Raw genomic sequence first — 16,076 nt, forward strand, 5'->3', positions numbered from 1 at the left:
ATTTTGTGCTCCAATGATTTAGCAACTAGCTACGTATTTTGCTAAATTACTAGGAAGTCCTTTTGCACTATTGAAGTTGCCCTTAGGTTTAATATGTGTGTTCGCGTTCATGCTTTTAAGTGATGTATCTTTGTGCATAAAATGCACTCTGGTGTATAAATATATGTATTTGCTTGTTTGGTTTGATGTAAGGAATGCAAATTCCTTGAAAATTTATTTTCCCATGCAATTCTATTTTTTAGGAATTGCTCGAAGGTGTTTGGGGATGATTAATGGGAAATGAAAATTCCCATGGGAATTTTCACTTACCTAGGTCCCTGTAGGTAAGTAATTTCCTCCATTTTGTGGAAAGTAGAACCCCCTAAGAATTTTACTTTCCATGAATTTGTCAACCAAAGAACACCAAAAAATTTCAATTACTAGGAATCCTAAATTCCTATGTTAAACAATATCAACCAAACAACACCTATGTTTGTGCACTTATAGTGTATATGTGTTTTTCTATATGCACATGAGCACATGTTTTTGTGCGTACATAGGGATGGACATGATATGAACAAAATTGTTTTCAGACATTTTGGAATCGGTTCGGTCTAAGTTTGGTTTGAGCTTGTTTCGTTGGTTGATGAGCCAATCCAAGCTTAAAATTATATTCCACATATTAATTGAGTGAAAAACAAACTTAATGATGTTCGGTTCGAAACCTGTGAGCTCATTGTGAGAAATAAATACATTATATATAAGATTATTATATAATTATTACACCAAGGTCTAAGGTCTAAGGCCTAATCAATTGAATGACAAAATTGGGAGGATTTTCAACACAACTTGCATTGTTCGAGTGAGACACTAGAGTCAACTAACAACAACATTACAATATATCTTATCATGCTTATTGTTGACATATGTTAACTAGTTGAGTTCAAATTTAAACTTGGATTGAAACTCGATTGTTCTTATAAAACCAATTAGCTTGAGCCTTATTATTTAAGTTCGAGGTGAGTTCAAGTTCAAACTGTATAAAATTAATAAAATCCAAGTCGGGCCATTTAAAATTCTTATATAAGTATCTTGTTAAAAGAGATTCATTAATGTCAAACACATTTTATGTTTATACTCATATGCGTACCTAGGATACTTAATTCAACAATGATAACTCGAATGCAACAATGATCATAACTCGAATGGAACAATCTCCCTCTATATGTAGTGATGTACGTTCATTATGAGCATAGTTAATCGTAAATATGTTTTATATGACCAATTATAAGTATGTGGAGTTGATGATCGATGCGACCGTACGAATAAGACTATGAAATTGAGTTTCACATAATTTTGAAGTAATCACATAAAAAATACCCTTTTTTTTCTCTCTCCCCTCTCTCCTCTCTACTTTCAAAAACCCTAGCCTCCATTGTTGATTTTTAAAGGGGCTTCCATCGGTTTTTACCGTTGGAAAACCCCCACCTTTGCTTTTTTTATTTGTTTTTAGGTTTCCAATAACGATTTCTCCCTCGAAAGACAGGGTTTTCGATCTCCTTCGTAAGAAAAAGGTTTTTCGATCTCCTTCGAAAGACAAGGTTTTTCGACCTCCTTCGAAAGATAGGGTTTTTATCCTCTTTTAGAGGGGGAATTTCTACAGGTTACAATCCGGGATACTAGATCTAATGGATTGCCGTGAAATTATTTTGTTGGTGAAGAATTATGCGGGATCACAAAGGTTATCAATTTTTCGAATACGGTCAGATGAATCCGACGGAAATCATCCTCAGGACTACAAGGGATCGTTAGATTGTCTCTCCAACAAGGCTATATTTTCCAGCGATATAAGCGGGAGATGTTCCACATTGCAAGATTTGTTTGACGATCGTAGTTTTTATGAAGGAAATTTTTGTTTGATTCAACTTATGTATTTGTTTGATTCGATTGCTTATGTAGATGTCGTATGACTTTTTATTAATGAATCAATTTTACCATTCAAAAAAAAAACATAATTTTGAAGTATTTACTTCTATCTTTCTAATTATACCTTTTAAGTTCCTCATTTTTTTTAAACTTTGAGAATTCGCATTGAAGTAAATTTAGTAAGATACACCATCAAACACACATGTATTGTATATGCGGTTAAAGTTTAACCTTCAAAAGCAAATGCCAATTAAGAAACAAAGAAAGTATACCGTTCTAATAGAAAATTTATTCGAATATTCAAATTTACATGTTTCGGATACTTAGCAGATCGTATTGACTTATTGGTTTCTCAAAGAGAATTTTTATAGCCTTTTTTGCGAATATATATTTCTATATATTGATTTTGAATTATTATTGCAAATAATATGATTATTATTTAGACTAGTGAAAAATCACCATTCCATCCCCACTTTGCAACTATTTTTTCCCTAGGGGCCTCATATTGTCTATGAAGTTTGTGGATTTCTATATTTGAAGAGTATTAAGATTAAGATCATTCTATTCTTTTTATTATGTTCATTCATTTTTTAGGTTACCAATTACATATATAATCATTTTCTTTTAAAAAAAATAAGTTTCAAAATAATACAAGATTACAAAAATATTTGAAATCTTACAATATACTTCTAACGGACTATTGCATAATTCTAAGGAGTCGATATAAATTAATGCCAACTTGGTCCATATATAGTTTCCTAAACTACATTTTCTAAACAAAGTAGAGCCCATTCAAGATGGCATTTAGCAAAGTAGCTATAAATTTTAGCCACCCTTTCATCGCAATTCCAATTTCTTATCATTGTCAATATCTTGAAAATTCATACAAAGGCCCCATAATAAGTCAATAAATCTCCTAGTCACTTTGTTTGGTTGTTATAGGGATTAGGGAGGAAGATAATTAATTCCATCACATTATAGTCAACAAAATACTCTTAATTTGAAAAAAAGAAATTAGGGGTAACTAAAAAAGAAGAAGAGAAGCTAATTAAGGAAACATGTTAGTAGAAAAGTGTGGGCATGAACAAAATTGTTCTCAAATATTTTGGAATCGGTTCAGTCTAAGCTTGGTTTGACCTTGTTCGTTTATTGATGAGCCAAACTAAACTTAAAATTGTAGTCCACATATTAAACAAAGTGAAAATCAAACTTAATGATGTTCGGTTCGAAAACTTGTGAGCTCATTGTAAGAAATAAATACATTATACATGAGATTATCACAATGAGTTCACAAGTTTTCGAACCGAAAATCATTAATGAATTACCATGAGCTCACAAGTCATTATATAGTCAACAAAATACTCTAATTTCAAAAAAAGAAACAAGAGGTAACATACAAAAAAAAAAAAGGAGTAGGCCGGAGTAGCTAAAGGTAACATGTTGGTAGAAAAAGGGTGGAGAAGTATCTCACATGGGTGGCATCTTCAACATGAAGTACATGAAACGAAAACCAAGATCATAATATATGTACATTTCCATGGTAAACGCATTAATATTACAGTTGTGAGTTGTCTATGTATACTAGAATATAGTATACCATTTGTCACTATATGACATTTTATGTGGGTCGTCTGAGGTGGATTCCTACTTCCTACAATCGATCCATGTGAAAGGATCCTTTGGAATGAACATACACGTTTATATGTTTGGCTTGCAACGATAGGATAGATACTCCATTCCGTTAGGAAATAGCTACAAAAAAAATTAATTTTATGTGCTAATAAATTAATTATTGTGGCCTATTATTATTAAGAAGCTCAATAAAGTATTGGTAAAATCAATATCAATATATGTTATTAAAATATATGGACAAGTATCGAAACTTGTTATGTTTCACGTCTCTTTTAAATCTTGACATGGCGTCATATTATTTGTGAATTGACAAGAGTATGTATATATACCACGCACATGACACTTTTCTTTCATACAAAAGTTTTTAACTTGTGAATAATATCAATATAGGGCTCTTACCAATGAGCTACCACATCAATGATACTAATTCACTCTTAAAAAAAATTACTAAAGTATTCATCACAAGTTTTACTAATACAATTGTGTCAATACAATTGGTTTAACAATAAGATTAGACTAAACAATGATGTTTTTGCTAATACAATTAGAGAAGAAAAAAAGAGGCATCGCCACGTGTTGCCACCTTCCTAAAATGTATGTAAAATGTCTCAAATTATTGATTTGATAATGTGTAAGTCATTATCTAACCATCAAACTACAACTTTTTATTGGTGACAAAATAATGTCAATTGTCAACATGAACAATCATATGACAGAGTCTTATCAAATAACGCACAACATCATCCAGGACCAATAACTAGTTATATATGTATTGCTATGTGTGTCAATATCTTATTGGTGCTTTTTTTTGTAAACAAAGCCTTTCGTTCCTTAATTAATACTTTTAAACATATTACACTCCGAAGACAAATGTTCAATGCAATAACTAGGAAGGTAAGGAAAATCCTAGTTACAATACAAGCCACATCTATGACCCTACAAGCCTTGACCATACAAAATGCTACATGGTTAAACTTCCTATTACAATGCCTAATCAGTATCTCTGAGAACAACCTGAGCCATTGCCTACATGAGTTTAATATATTAAGACACAAATTAGCATGTTTGTCAGAAATGAGATCAATCGCATTTTTGCTATCAGAATATATGATGGAATTATGTAAGTTATGAGCCTCCACACTTACATGGCTTCCAAAATAGCAAGGAGCTCCGCTGCAAGAAAATGGTTAGTATAAATCTTTTTCCCAAGCCCCATGATCCATTGACGCCGGTGATCTCTGACTACACCCTCAATCCCGACAACTTCACCTATACCAGTAAAGTAAGCATCATCATGAATCATTACGTGACTTAAAGGATGGGCAAAGCAATGATTGACCACAATACTAGTGATGACCTTGGAAAAGGCCAGAACGAACTCTCTCGTACATCTCGAAGCCCGAAAGCTAATGACTTTTATAGGAGAGGGATCCTGAGACTTAAAGACACAGTTATTCCTATCCTTCCAAACCTCATGACACTTATAGGGGAAGACAATGGCCCAAGGCAGACCTCTAAATATTTCCTCTAAGGTCATGTTCAATCTAAGCCAAGATCGAAAATCCTTACATGAATACCGGGGAACCCCATCAAGCATCCAAATTCCTTTGCTAACAGGGCAACTAACAAGAAGATGAAAGCTATCCTCATTATGCTGTTGGCACCTAGGATACGACCCATCAAACACAATTCCTCTATATATGGACTAGAAGATTCCTGTGAGGAATACGATCATGCCAAAGCAACCACATACAAAATTTGATCTTAGGTTCTATCTGGCCCTGCCATATCTAAGAGAGGTTTATTTTCACAGGGGGATTAAGGAGAAGGGAACGAACTATATGCTAGTTTCAAGGGAAACCCCTTAGGCACCACAAATTGCGGTGTGAGAATGTGCTCTTGAAAGTTTGGGGGGGGGGATACTAGGGATTCTATATATGAACAATGTACTTCGTAAGGGCGATTGATAGTGACTCAAGGTTCCTTCCCCCCCAAGGAGACCAAGTTTTGTACTTACCTACAACACTCCGACCGGAGGAGGGAGCCCTGCACCCAGCTCCGAAGAGGCCGTATTGACAACCAGTCATCGTGCCAGAAGTCAATAGACTTGCCATCACCTACATTCCAGTTGATATTCTTGCTTAGCAGGTCCCAGCCTACTGCAATGTTACGCCAAATCACCGAGCCATTTTCAAACTTTATTACATGGTTATTGTGTAGGTACTTTGATTAAAGGCAGTCTTGAGCAATGTTATGTGGTCCCTGTGTCATTTTCTAGCCTAGGTTGGCCATAAAAGCTTGATTCATAAAGACTTAACTACGAATCCCCAGGCCCCCATAAACCTTAGGCAAAAAGGTAGTTTCCCTATTGATCAAGTGAAGTTTTTTCTTGTTCCCCTTCTCAGTTCTCACCCCACAGAAAGTTGTTACAAATACTATCCAGGTCCTCTAAGGTGCTTTTGGGCAGAAAAGATGCTTGCATGTAATAGGCACTAGGCAGGCATTTTGGATAGGGTAGAGGAGATCAAACACAATCTTCCTGCCTTAGATAGAAATTTGGTTTTCCAATTGGCTAGTCTAGATTGGACCTTATCAGTTGCAAATCGGACCTGCGACCTCGTAGGGCGTTTGTGAGAGATTAGGAGCCCCATATATATATATATATATATATATATATATATATATATATTATTATATATATATATATATATATATATATATTATATATATATATATATATATATATATATATACCTAGATTGGCGTTCTCCTTAACTTTGATGATGTTTACAAATAGCTCCCTATGATTCTCAGGAGTATTCGGAGAGAAGATTGAAACTTATTAGTGCTTTTAACTTTTTATCTTTTAAACTTAGTTTTACAGAGTCAACTAAAAAAAAGAACATGATTATGTGAATTGATAATAATAAAAAAGGGGCACAATATAACATTAAAGAACAAAAAAGTATGTCAGCATCACAATCACAAATCATACTAGTGCATGATGAGAAATTATAATGAACCATTGTTTAACATGAGGGATAGAAAGAATATTGCTTGTATACTCATGTTATATATTTTCAATTCATATCTTCTAAATTATGAAAGATTAATATAATGTACCAACTAAATTCGGATGAAGGTATCCAGATATATGATTAGTGGTATGAAGAAAATGTATGTTTATTCTTTATATATATTCTTTAACTCTTGATTTCTGTTTTCTTGTGCCTATGCCTAAAAGGAAAATACTTGAATTTGAATCATGGGTGAGGTCACTTTAGCATTTGAGTTGGAACTGTACCAAACTTCCAATCTTCAATAGTGGCCTGGCTAGTAATAATTCAAAGCAAAAAAAGTTGTTACTTTTCTAAATTTATTATCAATTGTTGTCATAATTCGCGCTCTATGTGTGCAGTATGCGTGGATTGTTCAAGTTCTAAGTTCTAACGTTGCTTTCAATAGTTTATAGTGATATATATTTATCAATTGATAGATAATTAACTTATTAATTGAGGTGTTGTGAATTATAGGTCACATGTTCGAATTTCCCCTTCTTTGTACTTTATAATATTTTCATAACTCATATGGATAAAAAGTGATCCATTTTCGAAATATATTCAAAAAGATAAACTTATTGTAGATGTTTTTATAAACGAGGTGCGCAGATAGCTAAGAATGTTTGTAATTCTTGTATTTCTATTTTTCTTTTGATGTTAAGAGAGTACATCATTTTTTATATGACACACACTCCCCTCTACATAAAGAAAATAAAATTTAGCTTATACCATCCTTATATAATTATAATTAGTTGTTGCAATCTCAAAACTTAATGCAGTACGACGCTGTGATAGCTAGCTACAAATAGCATCTCGTAGGCCACTAATAAGTTATAAATTCTCTTTATAATTTGTAAACAATCAAGTATGTTCTTGGACAACAATCTTTAATAGGAAGGATATAAAATTGTAGACGCACCATGTAGGATTATAAGTATTATAAATGGAATTTCATGAATCATATAAGCACTTAAAATAGGATCTCATGCATATACAATCAAGTATCACATAATAGTTTAGAAATAATCTTTGATGCGTGAATTCCACAAACCTCGTCAAAATCGCGGAGATAGAACCTCAATTGTGATTCCTTTACTTGGTCCACCAATCCAGATCAACACTCCACCAATGTTAGTTGGAAGGAAGAAGGGCTCTTCTTTCCGTAGAGTTAATATTACGTGACTTTGAGAGAAAGAGAAAAGAGGAGAGAGAAAATATTGAGAGAAAACTGTCTGACTATATATATATATTCTGATTTCCTTCATCTAATTATAGGAATAATTAGGTTAGAAGTCCCCTCCCAGCAGAATTATATAGCATTTTCCAGCAAAACGTAAAGACGACATAATTAAATGAACTTATTATCTCAATAATATGATTTATATTATATTTAGTAATTTCATTAGTGTCGAATATATAATTTTTTCACTCAAGGTGGTACATGATATAATTTTTTCACCATAACTCCATAAGATAAAATGTTTACATTTTATTTCTTTAGGTTACTCTTAAAAAGGTTGCAGAATTAATATGTTATTGCTCAAATAAGTTAGATATTATGTCATAATCAATATTCCAAACTATCATATGCTTCGGAGAAATGTGCTAGCTTTGAAAAGTTGGCATCACAAATCAGCATCTCATCAAAGTGCACTAGGCCAATTGATGCTTGACAAAATTTATAAGCACATTCGAGAAAGTCACAATCACTTTTGAGTAGGTGCTTTTTCTACTCTAAGAGGATCAATTACACAATGTCAAAATTATTTCGGGGGTGGTTGTAAAGTGTTCACCAATTCAAACGTTAGATGGTCGTGCAATTAACTAATAATGGTGGAGTTAGAAGAGTTGTTCAATGATTGTATAAATCACTCCCACATCCCAAATACTTGTAGATCTTTCAACATGAATATTTGGACAGATAATATGTAAATCATACTCCCTCTGTATTTTTTTATCTTTCTCACTTAGAATCTTGACACTATTTACAATTAAAGAGAATCTTTTAAATTTTTCTCAATATATAAGAAAAAATATAGTCATGTGGGGTCTCGTTTGATTCATCTCAATGAGTACTTTATTAATATTCAATTATTATGATTTTTTACTAATATATAATGGAAGTTATCTAATGTAGAATAAGTGTATTGGCAAACGTGCAAAGTCAAAGTAGGAAAGATAAAAAAAAATACAGAGGGAGTACCTCCTACGTCCTAAATTAGTATTACATTTATTTTTTTTATGTAATCAATGCACTTTTTTTTTTATAATCAATATCTTTGATTGTATATAAATAAAAATTATAAAAAGTTGATATCTTGAAAGTATATATTGAGAAGAATATAACAGGATCCCACTTGACTATGTTTTAGTGATGAATAGTTTCGCAATACAAAGTACGAAGAAGGGAGATTCGAACTTGTGATCTATTGTTCACAACGAACACATCAATCTTAACCACTAAGCCAGCAGAGCCCAAGACATCCTTGATTGCTAACTACAACTTATTAATTAGGCAATAAGTGAATAAAAAATGTTTAAGATTCATGTATTTCAAGTCACAATTCTATCAACATCATAGCTCAAGGGCATGTTCTTCCCAGTTTATTTTCAGTCCAGTTCAGCTCAATTCAGTTCAGCTCAGTTGCAAACAGTTCAGTTCAATTCAGTACAGTTCGGGTTGCAATTAGTTCAGTTCAGCCCCAATTATCATTTCTATTAGTTGTAATTTAGTTTATTTTAGTTCAGTTCAATTTAGTTCAGTTCAGTTGCAATCAGTTCAGTACAGTTCAATTCAATTCAGTTTGGTTGTTTTATGTCAAAGAGAACAATGCCCTAAGACAACATATGCCGCATATTATGACTTTATTATATGTTGTTGAAAGATGGCAGATATTGTAACTTGAAACACCTCAAATGATAGATTTGCATGTGAATAAAAACTTGTAAATACTCATTTTCAAAATTATAATTTAGATTATGTCGTGTATACATATATTCTAAAAAAGAAGTATTGACATCTCCTTATTGCTAATCTTTATTATATAAGGAAAGGGAGGGGAGGTTATGTTGTCCCCTTACCAATTTACTTAATTGCCAATTAGACCATTAGTAATCAACTACTCAACCAAAGAAACGATAAAAAAGTCAAACTCAAATATAGCATAACAATTAACTAAAATGTTGAAGGCCATTAGTTAATTTTAGTTAGATTTGCATGGGTAACAAGAATTGACATTAAATATTGTATTGATAATACAAAATAACCTATAAGCTTATCTTGATAATATAAAATTGTATTTAATCTTACATTGGTATTGTAGAATCAAGAATGCCTTATATTTTGAAACAATTTTTTTTAGCTAAAATGTCTTATAATTTGAAACAGAGGGAATAGTAACATCTCCGTCAAATCTATGCTAGGACTAGGACTATATAAATTTATATATATTTATGTAAGAACAAACTAGATTTGACTATCCCCATACATATAAAAAAGAAGTCTAAAGAAAAGTAAAACTATACTTAGTTATGTGAATGGGAGACATATTCAACTATGCATAATTGGCATTTTGGCATGTATTGATGATCCGAACTTTGAACAAAACTTAATGACACCATTGAACAATTTGTGCTCGAGAAGAAATTATATACTATAACGAATAAATTGTACCAGAAAACAAAAGCTGAATGAAAAGCCAGCTTTATTATACAAGAGCTACCAAAAATTATATATATAAACCCTCAACAATAAAAAAACCTGATAAAAAATAATTCACCAATAACAATTAACAACACTAGAAGATTGGGTAAAAAATACCCAAACACAACCACATTAGTAGGACAAAAATCATCTCTAAAACATCAAAGCCGCTGCCGCAACAGACACCAAGCTCAACACGCTAACGCCGGTGGAAGCGGCGAAGTTGCCAGCTGGGGGTGAACCAGCGGGAACATCAGCGGAACCAGAGGGTGTAGAGGCGGCAGGGACGGTGGAGCCACCGGCGGGGGAGTCGGCGCCACCGCCAGGGGTGGCAGGACCGGTGGCAGGGGTGGCGGCGCCACCAGCAGGGGTGGGTTCCGCAGCGGGGGTGGCGGCAGAAGGGCCAGTGGCGACGACGGTTAGCCTCTGACCGCCGGTACAGTGGGTGCCAATGGTGCAGATGTAGTGGTGGGTTCCGGCAGTGAGGGTGATGTTGGTGGGGCCAGTAGTATGGACAGCGCCAATAGTGTTGGCAGTGTTGCATGAGTTTAAGTTGGCTTGGTTCACTTCAGCTACTGTGTGTTGATTTGTAGGGAAATTGAACACTGCATTTGCAAAAATAGTATACATGTTAGATACAATTATGGTATTTTTTAGAAGAAATTGGGTAGAATCACAATATTATTACTAGATGTACTACTATATGTCTATATCTACTGACTTAGCTTAAGGACTCGTTACCATTACAATTAACAATAAATCATACAAGTGTCCATTTCAATTTGGAAAACAATTAATATTTTGTCGTGTTTCATGGGTTATGAACTCGTTATCCTTGTAACAAACAATTATTCGTACAAGTGTTCTTTTCAACTAGGAAAAAAAGTAAGACAATCAATATTTTGTCGTATATTATGGATGCATGAGCGGAAATGATTGAGTGTGTTTTTCACAATTAGTATTAGGCTCATATTATAGGTGTTTAAGTTTGTATGTATATTTCAAATATCAAATTCTAACTCATTATTATTTTATAAGAATGGATTTTGAGAAATGAGGTGTATGATGAAAATATAGTAGATTCTAAGAAATGATTTTGGTTGCAATATGTGACATATTTAGAATTTGTCAAATTACCTAATACACTTTTGTTTCCCAATCATAACTTTTGAAATTTGTGTTCAAGGAAAAATACATAGAATTTAGGAAGTTTTCTCTCAAAATCATGTTTTTCCAATCATATAACTTTTGAAATTTGTGTTCAATGTGCTATTCCACTAGCCCCCTACATTCTTCCAAAAGTGCCATGCTAGATTGCACTATCACCACCACATAATTTTTTTCTCCAAAAGGTACTATAAAGAATAATACCAAAAAGCTGAAATTGATCCAACTATGGAGATGTTGGAATTCCATGTATACTGTGCATAGTGATGAACTACATTAGCGGCTCAATTATTGATAATTTATTGTGACAGCTTCGTACTCAATTATATGACTGTTAATGTTATTAAGGGTAATCTCATTATTACTCTTTATGTCCAAGTAATTTCAGGTTAAATTTAACTTATATAATTTCTTTTTTATTAAGAAAGATGATTGGTACAAAGATCAACTCCTACTAGACTATTAGTCTGCAAAGCATATTAGCTCAGAGGCTGGGCACAAGGCTAAACAACCCAGAAATAAATACCTAATATATTGTTGGGATGAGAATTCGAACTCGAGCAATGCCATTAAATTCAAGATGGTACTGCATTGAGCTACCACCTCTCCCTCACTTATATAAATCTTATGAATTACAATAATGTATATAAAAAACTAAATTTTTTCCCTAAAAGAAAAAGAAACTAAGTTTCTGAAGAAGTATTTTTCCCCCTTTATTTCTCTTACTCCATTACAATAATGTTAAAGAATATTCTCCTTTTATATTTGTTGTTTCTTTGGTTTCCTTATGCTATTACCTATTTAATTACCTTTTGTCACCATTCATAGACACCACTTTCCTCTCCCCTTCCTTTTAGTCAATAAAAAATTTGCCCAAATAAAAACAATCAAAATTTAAAAATTGAATTTAAAACCTAATCACTATCATTTATTCAAATCCAGATCCAATCACTAACAATAATAAATCATTAATTATAAAATTTATCCACTTCCCACCCATGATACTTGCCATCAACTTCATAATTCGTTTAATACGTAACACATCACAAACTGTCACGATACAGATTCCAAAATAGGAAAACTAACAATTAGGGAACGCATCGAGTAGTACTTCCTCCTATTCTAAATTTTCTGTTTGGTAAGGCGTAAAATATTTTTGTGAAAAACTGTTTTTTTCTATTTTTAGTTTTACATTTTTGGTTGGCAAAATAGTGTAAAACCATTTTTCTTTTGGGTAAAATTACTCTCACAAGGAAAACCATTTTCCATTCAAAATGAAGGAATTATTTTTTTTTATCTCTCTTATGCATTCTTCTCACTACCTTACTATTCCCTCTCATTTTCCTTTCATTTCATTATTTTTCTTACATGTAACCAACCACGGAAAACTAATTTTGAAATTGTATGTTTACATTGTAAATTGTTTTTCATGAAAATCATTTTACACTGAAAATATTTTACGCCCTACCAAACGAAGCTTAAGTGAAACACGAGCTTTTTAAGAAAAATGTTTCACTTATTCCAGAACCGAGAAAGTATATATATAATATTAACATGTCGATATATTGCAATAAAAAAAGAACGGACGAAGTATAAAGAAGAAGAATTACCAAGAACATCACCAACTTGAAAGGTTTCCCTAGAAGCCCAAGTAGTGTAAAAAGTAGTAGAAGGTGGGATAGTCCATCCAGTAGTACCACCAACAATATGAGCTCTTTGAGCTGAACAAATGCTAGAAATTCCAGCAATAACAACTATTGCCATTAACAAACATACTTGCTTTCCTGCCATTTTTCTTATAAAAATTTGATAGTTTTTGTGTTCTTCAACTTGTATATTTTGTCGCCCCTGCTCTTTGTATTAAGAGTTTATTTTTTGAGGTGTTAGAGCAAAAGATGTTGAGATGAGAATATGAGATGGATGTAATGTTAGTGATTGGGTATTTATAACACAAAAAGAAAAGAAGCCGTGTTTTTTATGGAGTTGGAGAATTTTTGGTTGGTTAAACCGTTCGATGTTTGACACGTGTTAGTGGATTTGTTGATAGTTGTAGGATTAGGAGAGCTATAATGTGAAGTGGTCAACTTTTTTTTTATATATATATAATTTGTTTTTTCTTGGGTTGGTTTTTTGGGTTGTCAAATGTTCAATTTTTTTTAGTCAAAAGTGGTGGAAGAGGAAATATGGGATTAATTTATTAATTATTAGCTAGATCTGGTTTGGTATTTCAAAGTTATTAAAAGCTTAATATGAAGTGATGAATGAGGGATTGGATTTAATGTGGTTTAATTAAGTGGAATTTCATATTAGAATCTAGATCTTGAGGTATTCTAATTATTGCAATTTATAATTTTTAAGGAACAAAATTGATATGATATTTTAAGTAATACAAAAAAAATTGTATAGACAATCTCACAATAATTTATTATGAATACTTGTAAAGTGTGACTTTTTCTTTCAAAGGGACAATTTTGACATACATACCCGAGAATAAATTGATGTAAGATCGTTTCATCTACGGTTTGACTCTAGGTTTCTTACAAGCAACAATTTCAAATTGAGTATTATTTAGAAATAAAATAAAATTGGTAAGAATAAATTCTCTGGGCTGTCCTTGCACAGGACCCCCATCCAGAGGCCATATTACAAGTCAGTCACTCCCAACTCCTCTCCTCTCCTCTCTTAAATCCCAAGCAAATGTATGAGGTAGGAATTGAACCCTGTACCTTTCTAGTGAATATGGAAAAGCTCACTACTTGAACCAATACCAACTCTCAACATTATTTTTTTTGGGTTCAAAGTTATTATTATGTAAAAACCCATCTAACAAAAATTTCAAAAGAAATTGTATACAATAAGACGTGTGGTCCTCTTTTTAAGGAGCCATCCTAAACAAACATTGTAAAACAACTAACAAGAGATTGATTTAAGTATGTAATATAAAAACAAATCACTTCAAGAAAATTAATTAATCGACAGCATTTCTAAGTGCTCTTTTGTGTTGCTATTAAGTATTAACGCATTAAGGTCTCTCCTTTTGTCATCTTTAGGTAGAGATTTATTTAATATTCTTATGAACAATTTTGTAAACAGCTAAATTCACATACGGAGAAGTTACGAAGTCAGTAATGAACAGATCAATCCTACTGGAAATTCTTTTAAAATGGAAGATAAGAAACAGAGAAAAAAACTCATCAAAAGTTGGACAAAAGAATTTAATAATAATAATAATCATCATTAGTGTGTGTCTTTAGTTCTTTTGGCAAATATTCACTTTTGGAAAGGAATCTTGCAACATTATTTTCAAGATAATTTCCCCTAAAAAAAAAATAAATTCAAGATAGTTTATTACTACTTTGAGATTTTTCTTTATTTTTCTTTATGGCAATAAAAATTATCAACCATCTTGTATAAGGAATGTGCATCACTCACAAGTCACAATAATCTCTATTATATATGCCAAGAGAGGAGGTGTGGTGTCCTCTTTTAAAGTGACTAAAATACCCTTAATGATCTAATTAATGAAATGAAACAAATTACAAAAGCAAATCATTTAAAATTCTCATTCCAACTTGCCATTTAAAACAAGTTCAAAATGGTATATGCATCAAATACTTCAATCAAAAATTAAATGGACAAAATACTTATACCTTATAAAAAAATATGGCATACATAACGTGCACATGAAAAGTCTGAACATTCACTACCTTTGATACTCTTTAATTCAGTTAAACCAACTCATTATTTTTGTTCTTTCTGTTCAATATTCATTCACAAAAAATTAATGTCAATAATCACTCACAACCTTTTTATTTTTTTACATTAGCGGATTAATATATCTAAATTAATCTAACTGTTGAATTTTTCACATTTAAGTTTAATCATAAAAAACGTACGAATGAAGTATCTAATAGAATAATAAATTTTAAAATTAACGCACGCATCGCGTGCATATGAAGGCTAGTTACATGAGCCCGTTCGACATTACTTTGGTTTTCAGTTTTTAAAAGTATATTTTTATTTCTTGAATTTGTACTTTTAGTTGCTCATGGAAAGAAAACTTCTCATAGAAAATTCTATTTATCTAAGTCTTCTTAGCCATCTTAGGTAAGTAATTTTTCATCATTTTGTAGTAAGTAGAACTTCTTACTAGGGGTGTAAGTTATTCGGATAAAATTCAAAATCTAATCCAATCTAATTTGAATTAGTAATTTGGATCGGATTCGAAATGTGTTTGGATTGGATTCGGATTGAAATTTTTTGAAAAATTGAATTTTCGGATTTGATCGGATTGAGGGTAATTGGATCCAAAAATCCAATATAACCGAATAGCAATATGTCTTATATTATGTATCTAGATTGGACTTAAGTACGTACTAAACTGATTTTTTGTAGAAAAGCCTAGTCCATATCCTAATAGGTTTATCACTTCAACCCTTTCCTGAAAATCCTATAGCTAACATCACTTAATTCCTCATTTCCTAAATCTATTAGGTTGTTGTTGTGTTTAATTTATTTCATTGAAAAACTAGAATTTTAAAAAATCGAATTTTCAAATCGGATCCAATCTACAGCATGAAAAATTCAGATTGGATTGGATCGGATTCAAA

General features: G+C 32.1%; 1 protein-coding gene across 1 annotated transcript; it reads right to left on the reverse strand.

Annotated features, from left to right (window-relative positions):
* Nucleotides 1-10,231: 10,231 nt before the first annotated feature.
* On the reverse strand, nt 10,232-13,395 carry LOC104902006 (cucumber peeling cupredoxin). The gene is made up of 2 exons (XM_010689647.4): nt 13,077-13,395; nt 10,232-10,904 (listed from the first exon to the last, which is right to left on the reverse strand). The coding sequence occupies exons 1-2, from the start codon at nt 13,255-13,257 to the stop codon at nt 10,453-10,455; spliced, it is 633 nt and encodes a 210-aa protein (XP_010687949.2). The 5' UTR covers nt 13,258-13,395; the 3' UTR covers nt 10,232-10,452.
* Between the last annotated feature and the right edge of the window lie 2,681 nt (nt 13,396-16,076).

The sequence above is a fragment of the Beta vulgaris genome, chromosome 8 (assembly GCF_026745355.1).
Source record: "Beta vulgaris subsp. vulgaris cultivar EL10 chromosome 8, EL10.2, whole genome shotgun sequence".
In the NCBI taxonomy this organism is placed as follows: domain Eukaryota; kingdom Viridiplantae; phylum Streptophyta; class Magnoliopsida; order Caryophyllales; family Amaranthaceae; genus Beta; species Beta vulgaris.